At 37.7% G+C, this 16,175-nt stretch overlaps 1 protein-coding gene across 8 annotated transcripts in view; it reads right to left on the bottom strand.

Annotated features, from left to right (window-relative positions):
- Positions 1–1,303: 1,303 nt before the first annotated feature.
- Positions 1,304–16,175, bottom strand: part of cadm2a (cell adhesion molecule 2a) — a 496,729-nt gene continuing 481,857 nt past the window's right edge. For all 8 annotated transcript variants that reach the window (XM_077242793.1, XM_077242794.1, XM_077242796.1 and 5 more), the window contains 2 exons: positions 12,223–12,342; positions 1,304–5,917 (listed from right to left, as the gene is read on the bottom strand). In XM_077242793.1, coding sequence (XP_077098908.1) covers positions 5,799–5,917; positions 12,223–12,342 — 239 coding nt within the window. In that variant the 3' untranslated portion in view covers positions 1,304–5,798. The remainder of the gene's footprint in view (positions 5,918–12,222; positions 12,343–16,175) is intronic.

Below are 16,175 nucleotides of genomic sequence, written 5' to 3'. Positions count from 1 at the left end.
GTTTACAGGCTTAAACAGTCATGCGATATTAAATATTTGCGAGATAAGTGAATTTTGAGGTGCAATACGAGTGCATTACTGTAAACGCCATTTTTGCGTAAAACTATCAAAAGTGTTTTTGTTCATTTTAAATGAGAACATTTGAAATTGTTCGCAACTAAATAAAATGTTAAAGGATTTCAAATTATGTTTCATGATGAATACTATTACAGCAATTGTGTTTCTTTACTCAGCTAGAAATATTGTTTTGCTGTTGTGTGTAGTCTTGATCTTCCTTAGACCTGAGCTATGAGGCCGCTTTGAAATGACAGAGATGGTTTTTGTGGTGGGTTGACCTCGGTGTGAGTGTGTGTGTAGGAGGGAAGACACATCCCCTGTGGTAATTTCACAATGATCACGGTTTCCTGCCCTGAGGGCTGCTGTCTCTCTTCCCCTCAGGGGTCTGGTGCAGTCTTTATCTCTCATAGTTTGTATCTGTCTTCATGATAGCAGCCATGTCTGCGTTCTACTGCATTCCAGAACATCCTGCAGCTCAGACAAACCTATGCAGTAAGCATACAAAAACAACATGTTTAAGGGCCATTCACACCGAGAACGAGAACTATACAGATAAAGAAAACTATATTAGTGTCCACACCAGCGAACGATGTCATTCTGTTTATTCTAAGCACACCCTGCTATTTTGTTGCCTGCCACTGTAAATGATCAAGTTCTTTAAAGCAGGACGGATTCTGATTGGCTTTCAATGTTTTTTATTGTTCTCCAAAAAAATAAAAATAAAAAAAAAATCTGAAAGTGAAAGACAACAATATAATTTCTCTGGTTTGTTTTCATTATAGTTGTGGTGTTGACTCTGCTATTCTTTTATATTTAGAACAATTTTTAGAACTATCCGTATCATTATAATTATTGTTCCTAGTGTGAACTGGCCCGAAAGCTTAAAAGCAAAGATCAGCTAGAAAGGGATCGTTTGTCAAGAAAACTCTAGCCATTCAGGGTAGGGTGTTAGAGTGTTAATAGGCAGGTCTAAGTGGCTGCTTGTTGTTATGGTGTTCCCTTCCTGTTGCTAGGGTGTTCTGCGTGGATGCTAGAGTGCTGATTGGCAGTTCTGTGTGGTGGCTTGTTGCTGGGGTGTTGCTAGGCTGGTCATTAGGGTGTTGTGAATACAGTAGATGATTGTGCTAAGGTCTATTATATAATGTTGTTTGGTTTTGCAGATATATGAACAGACATTTAGAAATGAATGGAGAAAATCCAGATTCATTGTGTTGTATTTAGACAGTAAGTGAGAACAAACAGGAAATTTTGGCATTTATTTATTTAACAATTTCATTCCATACATGTGAATTACGCTTAAAACCGAATTTCGAATCAAATGAATACACCAAGGAACACATTTAAAAAAAAAAACAGAAAAGAAAAAGAAACCAAATGAGGCGTTTTCATTTCAGCTTGCTACAAGAAGCACAAACCCTTCGTGTTCTGAAGCCACTATCATTTCAAGAGCTAGAGAGGCCGATTCGCTTAGAAACCAGGTACTCAATCTACCAGTGCACAGTATGCTACCCACTACATCTGCTTCACTGGCACGCACAATTGTTTTGCAACGTGAGAGGAACGTGGTGAAATTTAAATAGCGTTTGTCTGTTTATTTTTTACAATTCAACTACAGACGTCTCTAGAACATCATTGTGGTGTAGTCAGTGCAGGTGCTAAATCTAGCAAGGTCATGTGAAAAACTGCAAAACACAGTTTCCTTCAAACTATTTGATCTTGACCTACATGTAGTGTGTCCTTACTATGACAACAGCCCTCTTAGTGTAACACATTACTAGCTAAATTGGTGTGCATCTTTTTCCGGTCTAAATTTCGCAACAGGTTGTTACTGCAACTGGACAGCTTTGCTTTATTATGCGGATTTGTTTAAACAATATAGAGTTTGTGTGTCATGAATTGGAGATATGTAAAGCAACAAGCATACACATGAAAAATGTATAAGAGCATCAAATAAACAGTATAATGATGTTGTAAATGCAGTATGATTAAGCAATAGCAAATGTATTAGGTATGAGCTACCTGTATGATATTAGAAAGGCAAAAATCAAACACTTGATTCATACCTAGGATGCAAAAAAATGTACAATTATGTAATTGGGTGACATAGACTAAAGGTTTTTGATTTACAGTTACTGTTGTGTTTCATAAACTTGGGGTTTGTTAAAAGAGACTCTTTGCTAGATGCACAAATGCTTTAATTTCAGTGTATGAAATATACTGAACCTAAACCTTTTTAGTAAATAAAAAAGAAAGTCGATGAGAGAGAGTGCATTCTACTATTTCCACATATCACTGTGATCATAAATGCTGTATTTTAGATGGTTCTTTCTTAGGTAAGATTTCGTTATTGTGACTTTTGATAGATTAAAATCTGCATGCTAATTGGTATAGTCTGAATTTTTGTAGTCTGTCAGGAGGAGAAACAAAGCAGGTGTATTTTATGTGAACATATGGAACCATTTTTTTTCCTGATCATAATGTTCAGTGACATAACAGTTGTTCATAAATTGTTGTCACTTGCAGACTCCAAAAAAAAAAAAAAAATATGAGCTCTGTTCCAAAACCTAGTGAGCTGCCTACATAGGCAGTATCCTAACTGTAATGGAATCTCATAATTGACCAATTTTGAACACTCAACATTCGCAGCAATTCAGTTGATTTTTAATATAGTTTGCAGTTAGCATGCTGCTAAGCTAATGACATGCTACTCTAATAAGCATTAAACTTACTAGCGCAAACAAATATTTAATAAAATAACAATTTTGTAATTCATTTCAATACTATTCACCAATAAACACAATATTACGTTTATTTTGCATTGGGGGCATGTTCTAGGTTTTGGAACAGAACAGTGGTCTGTGTTTTAATAGTCCTTCCACACCAACTACAGTAAATAAACTGGGACTAAAATGGCAAATTGTCACTGATTTACTGAATAAATCCCAGGTGTTATCCAAAACTTTAAATCCAAAAGTTTTAGGCCATCGCTTTAGTTATGAACCATTCCACTGCAATCACTAGCTGAACAAAAAACATCAAACTGGAAATTCATTCTGGTGCATTAAAATGTGAATATGAGGTGACAATATAACATGCAAAATGTAAAAAGGCAAGTTTGAAGGAAAAGAAACAACAAGTCTTTAATGAAACAAGAACCCGCAAGAGCTGAAGTGACAAAACAACATGAAGCTCCCACTACAAACACAAAGGCAATTATGGTGATAAAAGAAGCTGATTTATTAGTTCTTAGAGTATGTTCTGTAACGGGTCAAAATCTGAGCAAGTGAATATATTTTCTTGATAATAGCATGTGATTTACTGACCACAAAAGCAGCATTAGGTCAGTGTCACGATCAGACAGACAAGTACCAAACATTGTTAGCGGTTATTATGCCAGTTAGACGGCATTGAGCCAATCAACAGAGAGAGAAATAAATGAAAGGTAATCTTGGCTTGAGTAGCATGTCAGCACGTTTCATTTCATAAGGCTTAAATTGATTCTTTGTGCACTGATAAACGGTTTGGCCTTAAGTCATATGCAATCTGACTGTTGGCTCTGTCAAAGCATACCATATTCCTAGCCATTAATATATTCACACATATTAGGGATACATGTGACACGACAATTACATTTGAGTTACATATGTGTACATGGAAGTGATATGTGTCATTGTGGTTAGGACTAAAATGAAAAGATTTTTCGAGATATTACTATCAAACATGTAAAGCTTGACCATCTATTGGTTTTATTAGCTTCACTGATATCTTTCCTTTGTGAGAACAGAGACAGACGGCGAAAGCAATGCCAAGTATGAAGAATAATCGTCATAATTTACAGGAAACGAACATCAGGTAAAATTGTCGACAAATACATAGCTTTGCCATTTTAACAAATATCCCATTGCTGTCACAATTGCCGTCATACTCATTGAGTGGTTTTTAATTAAGCAAAATTAAATAATTTACAGTCAAACAAAAAAGTTTCGCCAAACCGTGATACTTATACAGTATATACACATGCCTTGAGCTATAGCAAAGGTTGTGAAGTTGTGAATAATCTTTTAATAACAAATAAGATGAAAAAAGAAGAGTTTTTTCCCCCCCACCAATATTTAGATCAGCTAATATACAAACTTGATGGAATTAGGGATCCCAAAGTCTAACAACAATTTTCACTAGTTACCACATTTAGCAGATATATTATACAGCCTTAGCAAGGTTGTCTATTCATCGTAGAAATCAACAAAAGAACGGAAAAAAAGATACTGTTGTTTCAAAAACACTTCCAACCATCAACATAATCCATGACTTTAGTGTACTGATGTCCAGTCTGGGTAATGAAAATCAAAGTTTTTTGATACGTCATGATTGTTGCATTAGACCTCACTCATAAGTTGTCTTGTGCTTATTTATTTGTTTGGCCTAAACCTCACGCTGTGGAATGAGCAGGTGGGTGACACTTTATGAAAGTTGCATATCGGCAACGTTCTCGTTTGCATACAAAGTTTTTTGGGGATCTTTAATGGACTGTATAGGCCTATTGATCTGACCAATGACATTAAGGTTTAAGAGCACTGAAATAGTAGTGCACTACTTATTTTTGTTCCTTTTAAAGTATCACTTTTTGTTTTGTGAGATATCTTGTGTTTGGCACACCGGTTTTGTAAACAGCTGAAGGATGACGTACGGATGATTCCCGCCTTGACCGTGGATCTGTTGTTAAGGGCCGATCAGTGCAGGAATACAGAAGCAAGTGTCATAAAAATCAAGCAGTGGAGATGCATCATCATTTTACACAAACACACACAACTGGGCTTCTTCTTTCTTTCTTTGCCTGGTTGCTAATTCACTAACCCGCTATGATTAATTGGGTAACCAGAGCTGGTTAACCTAACTGCTTATCCTAATTTTTAAAAACACAAGGTGATTTTCGGTGGAACACACTGAGACCTTCTGTGGAGCTATTCATTTACGTACCAATATCTACAGTTCAAGTACAAAATACTGATTTTAGCCATAGTGTGAGCTGTCAGTTTCACATCATGTAATGGTCTTTTGGAGAATGGAGCGTCTCTACGTACCGATAACATTATTAACACCTAAAAATCTGTAGAATAAAAAGGGAACCTCCCTCACTTCAAGTCTGAGTATATTTTTTACTACTGTACATCTTTTTTTTTATTTGGGAGAAACAGCACAATAAATGGATTCAGCATGAATCACAACCAAAACAAAAGTAGAAATGAATTAAAACAATAACAGACCACAACATTTTTTTAAAAATCATAACGCTGAAGATAAAAGCAAGCAACCAATCAGAGGCCTGACAAACAAAGGCATTGACTGAAATTCAGCAGACATCTGTATTTAGGCACTGTGAGAGGATGAAGGGCGAGTCCTTACTGAAAGATGGCTGCAGACAATTTTCTTTTCTTTTTTTCATATTTGGAGATTTAGACATTTTTGGGTTACTTTGGGGGTGTTTAACAGCTATATAATGATTACAAAAGGTGACATCTTCAGCAAATAATTTGCTCATAAAAAGCAGGTGAGCTGTTATTGAAAAAGGCAAAAGAAAACCAAACCAAACTGAAATGAAAAAACAAAACAAAACAACAACAAACAGAAAGGAAAAGAAGTGCGAGAAGAAGCTTCCGCTGCTGTCTGAAGAAGTTCCCACACTGTGCAGGAAAGGAGGGAAGGAATGAGAGGAGAGAGAGGAGCGCAGTGCCACTTGCAGTCTAAATGAAATACTCTTTCTTTTCTTCTGCGTGTGCGTGGTTGCCGTCGGCATTGATGATGGCTGTGTCTGCGTCCGGGGCGTCATCCGCTCCTTTGGCCTCGTTTGTCAAATACGTGCCTGAAACACACACACAATTTCTTGATTTAAAAAACAATGTGATTTTTAAACACTTCAAAATGGAAACTTCAAAATGGCAAGTTTATGTAGGAAAAATAGGTTACACTTTATTCGAAGGTGTCCGTGTAATTATATATTTATGTGAGTAATAATAATTAACTACTGTATGTGTACTTAAAGGGTTAGTTCACCCAAAAGTGAAAATTATGTCATTAATGACTCACCCTCATGTCGTTCCAAGCCCGTAAGACCTCCGTTCATCTTCGGAACACAGTTTAAGATATTTTAGATTCAGTCCGAGAGCTTTTTGTCCCTCCATTGAATATCTATGTGCGGTATACTGTCCTTGTCCAGAAAGGCAATAAAGACATCATCAAAGTAGTCCATGTGACCTCAGTGGGTTAGTTAGAATCTTTTGAAGCATCGAAAATACATTTTGTTCCAAAAATAACAAAAACGACGACTTTATTCAGCATTGTATTCTCTTCCGGTTCTGTTGTCAATCCGCTTTCATGAGTCCGCTGACGTAAGACGAGCTGACGTGTTATCTGGTGCGCCCGAGCTTCGTTTACAGTCTGAGGGAGACGCACGCTGTAAACAAAACAATCTTTGCAAACATGTCGAAGGATTTCGACACAGGGGAAGACTTGCATTTTTTTTTAACCAGACATATTTATTTGAACCCGAATACACGGACGCACCAGATCAGTGCCGATCCTGACCTCCCTGGGGCCCTAAGCAAAATTCTGCTAAGGGGCCCTCTACCTGACCCCGTGGGTGAACGTGATTTCACCAAGTACCACATGTTCCTGGATCAACATCTTTGTTGATCCTGGATCAACTTTCCAATCAACCAATCAGATTTGAGGGACAAGTTTACAGTTTACGTCAAGTTTAGGCTTAGAATCAGGGTGAAGTCCTTAAACATCAGTGTTATTCACTGATCATTACCCTCTGATTTTAGGGAAAAGTTATGGGTAGGGTTATGTTTAAGGGTAGGGATTGGGTAAGGACTACATTTTGGGACAGGAATGTTGATCCAGGATCAACAAAATATGTTGATCCAGGACCATGTCTTACTTGGCAAAAGCTATGTAAACCGATTGCCATTTACACACAGTCACACCTGACACTTCAGTGCTCCCAATACAATCCTCCTTCCTTTAAACAAAACAGTCAAAGAATAAGTACAAAAATATAGAACAGAATGAGGTTCAAACAACCAATATTTATTGAATAGAGTATTTCTATAGAATATTGGCTGATGATCCAGCATCTCCTCTACTGACAGACTTAAGCATAGCACCTGCAAATTATAGATAACTCATTTTATAAGCTGCATCAGACCCATTCAAACTGGCTCCCAATTTCCTTTTATTCATTTTCAAATATAAAATACTATTAATACTATGACTTGGCTCTTGTAATATTTAACTAGTGAACTAGTGATGCAGATATCAATAATCCCTGTGAGTGATGACATCATTGATATAAAAAATTAACTTTTGTACAAGTGAACATGTAATTCCTGATATCAAAAATAGACATTGGTTAATAAAAATGTAACTAAGGGGCCCTATAGTAAAAATAATCAAGAATTCACATTGCAAATAGTAAAAAAAAAAATTCTTGATTTCAAAAATGCATGAACTGTAAATTAATAAAATCTAAAATGGCTTGCCATAGCATGTTAAAGGTTTTGTTTTATTATGCATGTTAAAGCAATTTTTGATTTATGATTAATATTTACTGAGGGATGTCCATCCATATTGACCAGTATGTCCAGCTAGCTATTCAACATTTAAAATTCAATATAGCCAATAAATCAGTAGTCAAATTGTCAATACATTGTTTTCCATCTTGTATAATTAGTGCAGTTGTTTAGAGTTTTTAACTACACATTGACTGAGACTAGATAATCAGTGTCTTGTTTTAAAAGTATATTTACTGTATAATGTGTACTTTGATGAGGAGTGCCATCATTCACGCCCATATATTGTACAGTATGTCTGGTCGTGGTCTCCACATATATTTCTGCTTGAAAAATGCGCGTTTCATTTCGTGCGCGCGCATGATAACACACGCGACGCGGTTATCTTTTCTGAGCTGCAGTAAACAAACACCGTTGCACTTTGTCGTTCATCAAAAACAAACGTAATAAATAATTGTATTTTACTCTTACTTTTGTCAGGCACAAAGTGATGCAAGAGATGCACTGACTGCCTGCCCAGCTAGGTTAGCAAGACCGAAAAAACACAGTAGAAATGCACATAAACTTAACTTTGCTGACATCAAACTTGGAGAGGAGAGAACACAAGTTTACCTGATTGTTTTTCCCGCAATTCACTCTCATGTTTTTTCCCCCCTCTTTTCGTGACCAGAAGAATAGTTTCACTTAATTTTGTCATGGATTCTCAAGGTCGGACATCCGGGACTTTTACTCCTATAATGCACTGCGCGCGCATAGCAACGCGGCGAAGGGTAAAACAAACAAGCGCCCGCCATTAAGCAACACGAAAGAGGAAGATAAACAAGTGCCGAGAATCATACCTAAAAACTATACATTTATGCAGTTAGCCTTTATTGGCTTTTTTGAAAAAACTGTGTCCCTCACTGACATTGTACAAGCTGTGCCACTAACAGACTGAGCTCATTACAGCCGCTTTGTAACACAGTGCTTTTGAATGAGCAGTTTTTTTTATGAATAAAAAATCGATTACATAGTTAATGTAATCGATGCTTGATGGGTATTTAAACATGACTGCAAGTGTAGGACACATGATATGTACACATGGTGTTTATACGAGGGGATTTGATGAGGTAATTGTATATGTCTGGATACTCGAGCCTGGGCCATGCTTTTGGGTTGTTCTTCCAGGCCTCATCTGGATGCCAATAGGGGCAAATTGTAATGCTAAACCTACAAGCGACAGCTTTCTGTGGTACCTGGTCAATACAGGCGCTAGGAAACTGTCTATATATATTGATAAGACATTCTGTAATAGAAGAAGAAGATCTGTATTCATATAGCTGCTAGCGCCTTTCACAGACATGTAGCAGTAACGTTAGCTAGTCACAAAGCGCTTTACATGAGTGTTTTATTACATTCACTTCTCACCACCGACATACATTCGCATACAAAGATATCATGCATCATTAATACAAAGTAGTCCGTTAGTACCCATAACTGACATAGGCCTAATCCACAGCAAAACTTCTGTGAATAGATACCTTTTTGATTTGCCTCGGGCTGTGTCTTCGGTTTGTTTTACCCTTCAAACACGACGGCAGCTTGTTGCTATGCAGGTCACATGATTTGTGACGTAACGCCGACCAAGAGAATGTTGTAAACATTAATTGACGCGCTAATGGCACGAGGGGGAGGCGGGGCCTTGAGTAATTTGCGGGGCCCTACGCAGCTTGCGTAGTGAGCGTATAGGGCGTATCGGCTCTGCACCAGATAACACGTCAGCAGCGTCTTACGTCAGCAGCGTCACTGGCCTCGTGAACGCGGATTGACAACAGAACCGGAAGAGAATACAATGCTGAGTAAAGTCATCGTTTTTGTTATTTTTGGAACAAAATGTATTTTCGATGCTTCAAAAAATTCTAACTAACCCACTGAGGTCACATGGACTACTTTGATGATGTCTTTATTGCCTTTCCGGACAAGGACAGTATACCATATATAGATTTTCAATGGAGGGACAAAAAGCTCTCGGACTGAATCTAAAATATCTTAAACTGTGTTCCGAAGATGAACGGAGGTCTTACGGGCTTGGAACGACATGAGGGTGAGTCATTAATGACATAATTTTCATTTTTGGGTGAACTAAACCTTTACTATAGGGCTAGGGTTAGTTGCATGTACTTATGCATAATTTATATTTACATTAGCTACATGTAACAAGGACAGTAAAATAAAGTGTCACAGAAAAATTCCTTGAAAGACTTTATATCACTTCTTATAATAGTAATAGTTACTATTATAAGAAGTGATATTAAGTATTTCAAGTAACTTCCAGTAATATCCACAATTATAACTTTATAAACTGTAATCACTAGCTTCCAGTAATGTCCCTCGTTGCGTCGCATGATGTACAGTGCATCTGGAAAGTATTCACAGCGCTTCAATTTTTCCACATTTTATGTTACAGCCTTATTCCAAAATGGATTAAATTCTTTATTCTCCTCAAAAGTCTTCAAACAAGACACCATAATGACAACGTGAAAGAGGTTTTTTTGAAATCTTTGCAAATTTATAAAATAAAAAAAACGAGAAAAAAAAATCACATAAAAAAAAAAAATCAGCCTTTGCCATGACACTCAAAATTGTGTTTGAGCGTCTACTGCTTGATTGGAGTCCGTGTGTGGTAAATTCAGTTGATTGGACATGATTTGGAAAGGCACACACCCGTCTATATAAGGTCCCACAGTTAACAGTGCATGTCAGAGCACAAACCAAGCCATGAAGTCCAAGGAATTGTCTGCAGACCTCTGAGACAGGATTGTATCGAGGCACAGATCTGAGGAAGGGTACAGAAACATTTCTGTAGCATCAAAGGGCCCAATGAGCACAGTGGCCTGTGTAAATCATCATCATCTGTAAATGGAAGAAGTTTGGAACCACCAGGACTCTTCCTAAAGCTGGCGCCCGGCCAAACTGAGCGATCGGGGAAGAAGGGCCTTAGTCAGGGGGGTGACCAAGAACCCGATGGTCACTCTGACAGAGCTCCAGCGTTTCTCTGTGGAAAGAGGAGAACCTTCCAGAAGAACAACCATCTCTACAGCACTCCACCAATCAGGCCTTTATTGTAGAGTGGCCAGACAGAAGCCACTCCTCAGTAAAAAGCACATGACAGTCCACCTGGAGTTTGCTAAAAGGAGTCTGAGGACTCTCAGACCATGAGAAAAAAAATTCTCTGGTCTGATGAAACAAAGATGGAACTCTTTGGCCTGAATGGCAAGCATTGTGTCTGGAGGAAACCACATGGCCAACAACATCCCTACAGTGAATCATGGTGGTGGCAGGATCATGCTGTGGGGATGTTTTTCAGAGGCGGGAACTGGGAGACTAGTCAGGAAGATGAATGCAGCAATGTACAGAGACATCTTTGATGAAAACCTGCTCCAGAGCGCTCTGGACCTCAACTCTGTGAATATCCTTGAGTGGCCCAGCCAGAGCCCAGACTTGAACCCGATTTAAACTCTCTGGAGAGATCTAAAAAATGGCTGTGCACCGACGCTCCCTATCCAACTTAATGGAGCTTGAGAGGTTCTGCAAAGAAGAGTGTGAGAAACTGACCAAAAATGGGTGTGCCAAGCTTGTAGCATCATAATCAAAAAGACTTGAGGCTGCAATTGGTGCCAAATGTGCTTCAACAATGTATTGAGCAAAGGCTGTGAATATTTATGTACATGAGATTTATTTTTAATTGTAATAAATTTGCAAAGATTTCAAACAAACTTCTTTCACGTTGTCATGGGGTATTGTTTGTAGAATTGAGGAAAATAAAGAATTTAATCCATTTTGGAATAAGGCTGTAACATAACAAAATGTGGAAAAAGTGAAGCGCTTTGAATACTTTCCGGATACACTGTAGGATGTAGGTGTAGCATAAGCTTAGCTGAGAGTAGACGTCTCACGCGGATCAAACAAATAGGGCTAGGCAACAAACTCAAGCTTCTTTGACATCTGACAATTCTCATTTTAGACTTCTAATTCATGACCGGTGTTCTGTTTTGCTTTCTATTCTCTGTGCTTCCGCGTTCATCAATACTTCATGAGTCGGGTCAGACTTCACTCTTCGGCCGGAACTTGACTCGTGTACAGAAGCCAGATTCTAGTTTATAAAGTTATGAATATGGACATTTTTCTTACAAAATACATTGCTTCGCTTCAGAAAGCCCTTATTAACCCCCTGGAGCCGTATGGATTATTTTTATGATGGATGGATGCACTTTTTTGGGCTTCAAAATCTCAAGTACTATTCCCTCCTATTATAAAACTTGGAAGAGTCAGGATATCGTTTAATTTTAACTCTGATTGTGTTTAGATGAAAGAAGAAAGTCATATACACATAGGAAGGCTTGAGGGTGAGTCAATTATGGGATAATTTAAATTTATGGGTGAACTAACCCTTTAATTTGACATTTCCTTTATTTTAAATTATTCAAATGACTTAAACTGTTTATTTGCAGGTTTTGAATCACAGGTGGTCTCAGACATTTGAAGCCCATTGTAGATGATACATTTTTGAACATCACTGTATCTAGATTTTAAATACAGTAAAGGAAAATCGTACCTTTATGCCGTGCCAGGTAGCGTCCCAATACAATAATTAAGCACAAAGTTGCGAAAACGACAACAGCGACTACTCCTCCGATTAAAGCGTGATCTGGCACGTTTTTCTGGGCATTAGGATCTGTAAGAGAGTGAGAGAGAGAGAGAGAGAGAGAGAGAGAGAGAGAGAGAGAGGGGAAGAGAAAGCATTGTTGGTAACCTTTCTCCTTTATTCATATTTTTTAACTTTCAAAATATCAGAAGGTTGACAACAGATAGTTTGCACTAAAGCTTCAGCCCTCTCCTGTCTGCTCAAGGAGTTTAAAGTCTCTGAACCGACAGATCGAGCCATATGGGGGTTGGACGGGGTTTTATGCATGCACAGAATGAAAGTAAAAAGGAAGACATGAGCCATAACAAACACACAGTGTTTTCCAGTCTGTCATCAGCTTGCTCGTAACTAACAAAAATACATTACATGGTCAAAAGTCCTTTCAACGGATGCTCCAGGAGCAAATCTCCCAGTGGAACATCTTTCCTGAAGTGATGAGTCGTTCCTTAGTGTGAAGAACATATTAATAATATAAAGAACCTTTTTCCACTGTAATCTTCTTGTTCATCGAAAAGTTTCCATGGATGTTAAAGGTTAAAAATCATCAATGCTAAATAAAGAACCTTCTTTTTTAAGGGTGTAGTGTAAAGTGTAGTGTAGTTGTAGAAGACAAGCCTGTTGTTCAAATTGTGGGCGACTTCATTTCATCCCGACCAGAAAACGCACTCGAACCTCGAGCGTATTGCTAATTTAAAAGATGGGCCCGTCTCCTTTCTCTCTGTGAGCTGTGGTTCTTTATTTTTTCCCCACTTAGTGCCATTTGGAGTGGTACATTATAATTGACAGCATGCGTTGCATCTGCCCCGGCGTGTGCGTTTAATCTGGGCTGTGCGTTGTGCAGCGGGAGCTTCCTAATCACTGCCTGCAATTACTGTATCAGCCGCACAAAGCCGGGATAAACTCAGGGCCAGAGAGCCATTCAAACAGTCCATTTCAGTAATGGAGAATCCCACCTCGGATCGACATCAGCTGGTCACGTCGACGCCATCCCTCTGATTGACATCTCACACAATCTCCCTCTTTCTCTCTCAATAATAGCATTTCTTCTCTTTGTTGTGTTTACAAGAGGGGTATAAAACCTACAAGCTGCATCTGACTTCCCAGTGACAATCAATCACAATAAAAACACAAAATATGTGCAGATCTCTATCACCCTTTTAGCGGCTCGCTGAAATATGAAATGTGGAACGGCTACTCATATCTGACAGCACATGTTTCTGAATTTCCAACAGTGAAAGGCTGTGGTATTAAACTCTCTCAATTTTTATGACATCAATAAATCAAATTTAAGTCCCTAAAAAGCATTTTACCACAGGTGCATGTGACTTCAGCATTTGGCTATCAAATGGACTCAGCTCTTTACCCTTTTTGTCTCACCGAAACTGAAATCGCTAACACCTGTCTAACTAGGAGAAAAGTAAAAAAGTAACAAAACAAATGCTTGGCATTGCCATTCTAAATCTCTGTACTGGTATGTGTTCAGATGATTTTGTCCCTGAACATTAGACTGTGAATCTAATGTAATACATTAAAACATTATTTTAAAGTGTTACCCTAACTATATTAAGGATAATTTCTACAGTTAGAGAGGAGTTACATACTTCAAATAACTTTCTAATAATTTTACGGGATGTATATACACTTGTAATCATATTTATGATAAAGTGGAGGTATAATTTTAAGAAAACTACCCCCCCCCCCACACACATAATAATACAACTTAAGAAAAACAATGCTTACAAAATATATGATCAAAATCCCTTAGAATAAATTTAGTTTTTTTAAATGTAATTTTCAGGCTGCAAAATGTTAAGGTTTGTATTATGCAACCGGTATCATATTGTGGTATCCCTAGAGTAATTTTTTGTAACTAAATACAAAAGTATATTATATTTAAAATAATAGTATAAATATTGAAACAAAGGCTGAAAAACACAGCAAATGTTTTTCAGGCTTCTATATATATATATATATATATATATATATATATATATATATATATATATATATTTTTTTTTATAAACATACAATAATAGATACAATATAGGGTGAATACTGAAAAAAAGTGAAAAATTAAATTGTATTTTAACCACCATCTAATTTTAAGAAAAACACATATTTTTATTAAGTCATGTAAACATAATTATAAAAAGGCATTTTTATTCCACTAGGGTCAAAAATGTGAAGAAATGTTCCTCAAATAATTTAAAACTGTTTGGATACGTACTTTCCAACTCATCTTTTGTTTTTCCCCAGATCATGCTTTAAATCCCTCCTCAATTCCCTTATTACTTGACCCTGCTCTTCTTTTTATGTAAGTTTCTCATTTTCTTTCCTTGTGCACACAAACTTAACTCATCGGAGTGTTTGCCCATAGACATGCACAACACAGCGCTTAAAGTAGCGAGATCCACCAGCAGAGAAGTGATGTTTCCTCTCCCCCAGTACACATTATCTTTTAATAAGGCCTGTGACAGTCCTTCCCTTATGATTTAATATTGAAGCACCGCACACACATCCCTATTTTAATATTCATAATTCCTTTGCCTGGCCCCTGCATTGTGTGGCTCTGGCAAATGTAACAAATTAACGGCAGAGAAACCAAACCGCTCTGATGGTGTGGGATATAAACTCTGAGGAGAAGCTTTCAATCGGGCTGTGGCTAAACAGCGCTGAGAACATCAACAGCACCCGGTACGTGAACCCCTGCGGTCACATGAATTCTTAAAGAAAACCGTTTCAGAGGGAAAACATGCAGGAGGCATTCTTTTAACAAACCCACGTGGTTGGGGGTTACGAAGAGGCCTCGGGGGGGCAGGAGCAGCAGGGGCGGCCATCTAGTGCTCTTGTCGGGATGACATTTCAAGGTGAGCGTTACCATTAACTCCACATGCTAATTCGGGAGACCGGCACATGCTGTCTAGGAGATTATTGTTACGGTAATCTTGATATTTGTATAAATGCCTTAAAGGGTGACGGTGAGTGTGGGCTAGGTGTAAAATGGATGTAGGAAAGCGAACGTCAACGCTTCGGTGATCTTCTTTATATCGGTGGGCTATTGAAGGACAGTGACAGAGAAAGTGCTGAACTGGAAAGCTTCACCTTCATGGTACAATCGAACACTGGAAATTAACATTTACAGGGCGACTGCTGATGTGCTTCCAAATTGAAAGGTGCAGAAAGATGGTTGGCCTACCGAAAGAATTGTAACATATCAAAACACCGCCCTCATTCAAAGCACAAGTCTATGCGGAAAGCAAATTGAACAGAAACCTCCCAATAAATCACCTAATATGAAAATCCAGCACAAGCTATTCAATGGCATTTATGATTTGATTGCTGTATGCATGATTTGCTCTGACTCTTGGATTCAAATGTTCCACCACAATCAACCACAAGCAAACCAAATTACGCATAAATTGTAAAATGCAGTGGAATGGAAAGATGGCGTTATTAACCAAATTATGAGTTTAAGTGTGAGCTCATTAGACTTGATTAGAAACTCGGTTGGATATTAAGCTGTTTACAATGAGATACATCAACATTAGTCCTCAGTGTTTGAGAACATCTGCAAACTTCCACATATAAATGGATTATTTACAAATTTAAGGCTCAGAAAAAGGTTTACTTATTTTGCTTAAACATTTTAATATTTTAGAGTTTTTATTTTATTTATGCAAATTTTAAGTGTTGTACAGTATATATTGAAAGGTGATGTACTACATTTTTGTTACATACTTTTGTCCTATATTTAAATTAAAGGTGTTGTATACTAAAGCATACACATACAATAATGTTTTCATATATTTAGGAAAAATGCTAAAATACAATGCAACACCAGTTATGCTACTTTGAAATGTGAA

The sequence above is a fragment of the Siphateles boraxobius genome, unplaced genomic scaffold (assembly GCF_051911475.1).
Source record: "Siphateles boraxobius isolate OS27281-9 unplaced genomic scaffold, OSU_SipBor_1 25, whole genome shotgun sequence".
NCBI classification, from domain to species: domain Eukaryota; kingdom Metazoa; phylum Chordata; class Actinopteri; order Cypriniformes; family Leuciscidae; genus Siphateles; species Siphateles boraxobius.
This window is presented reverse-complemented; position numbering and strand designations above follow the sequence as displayed.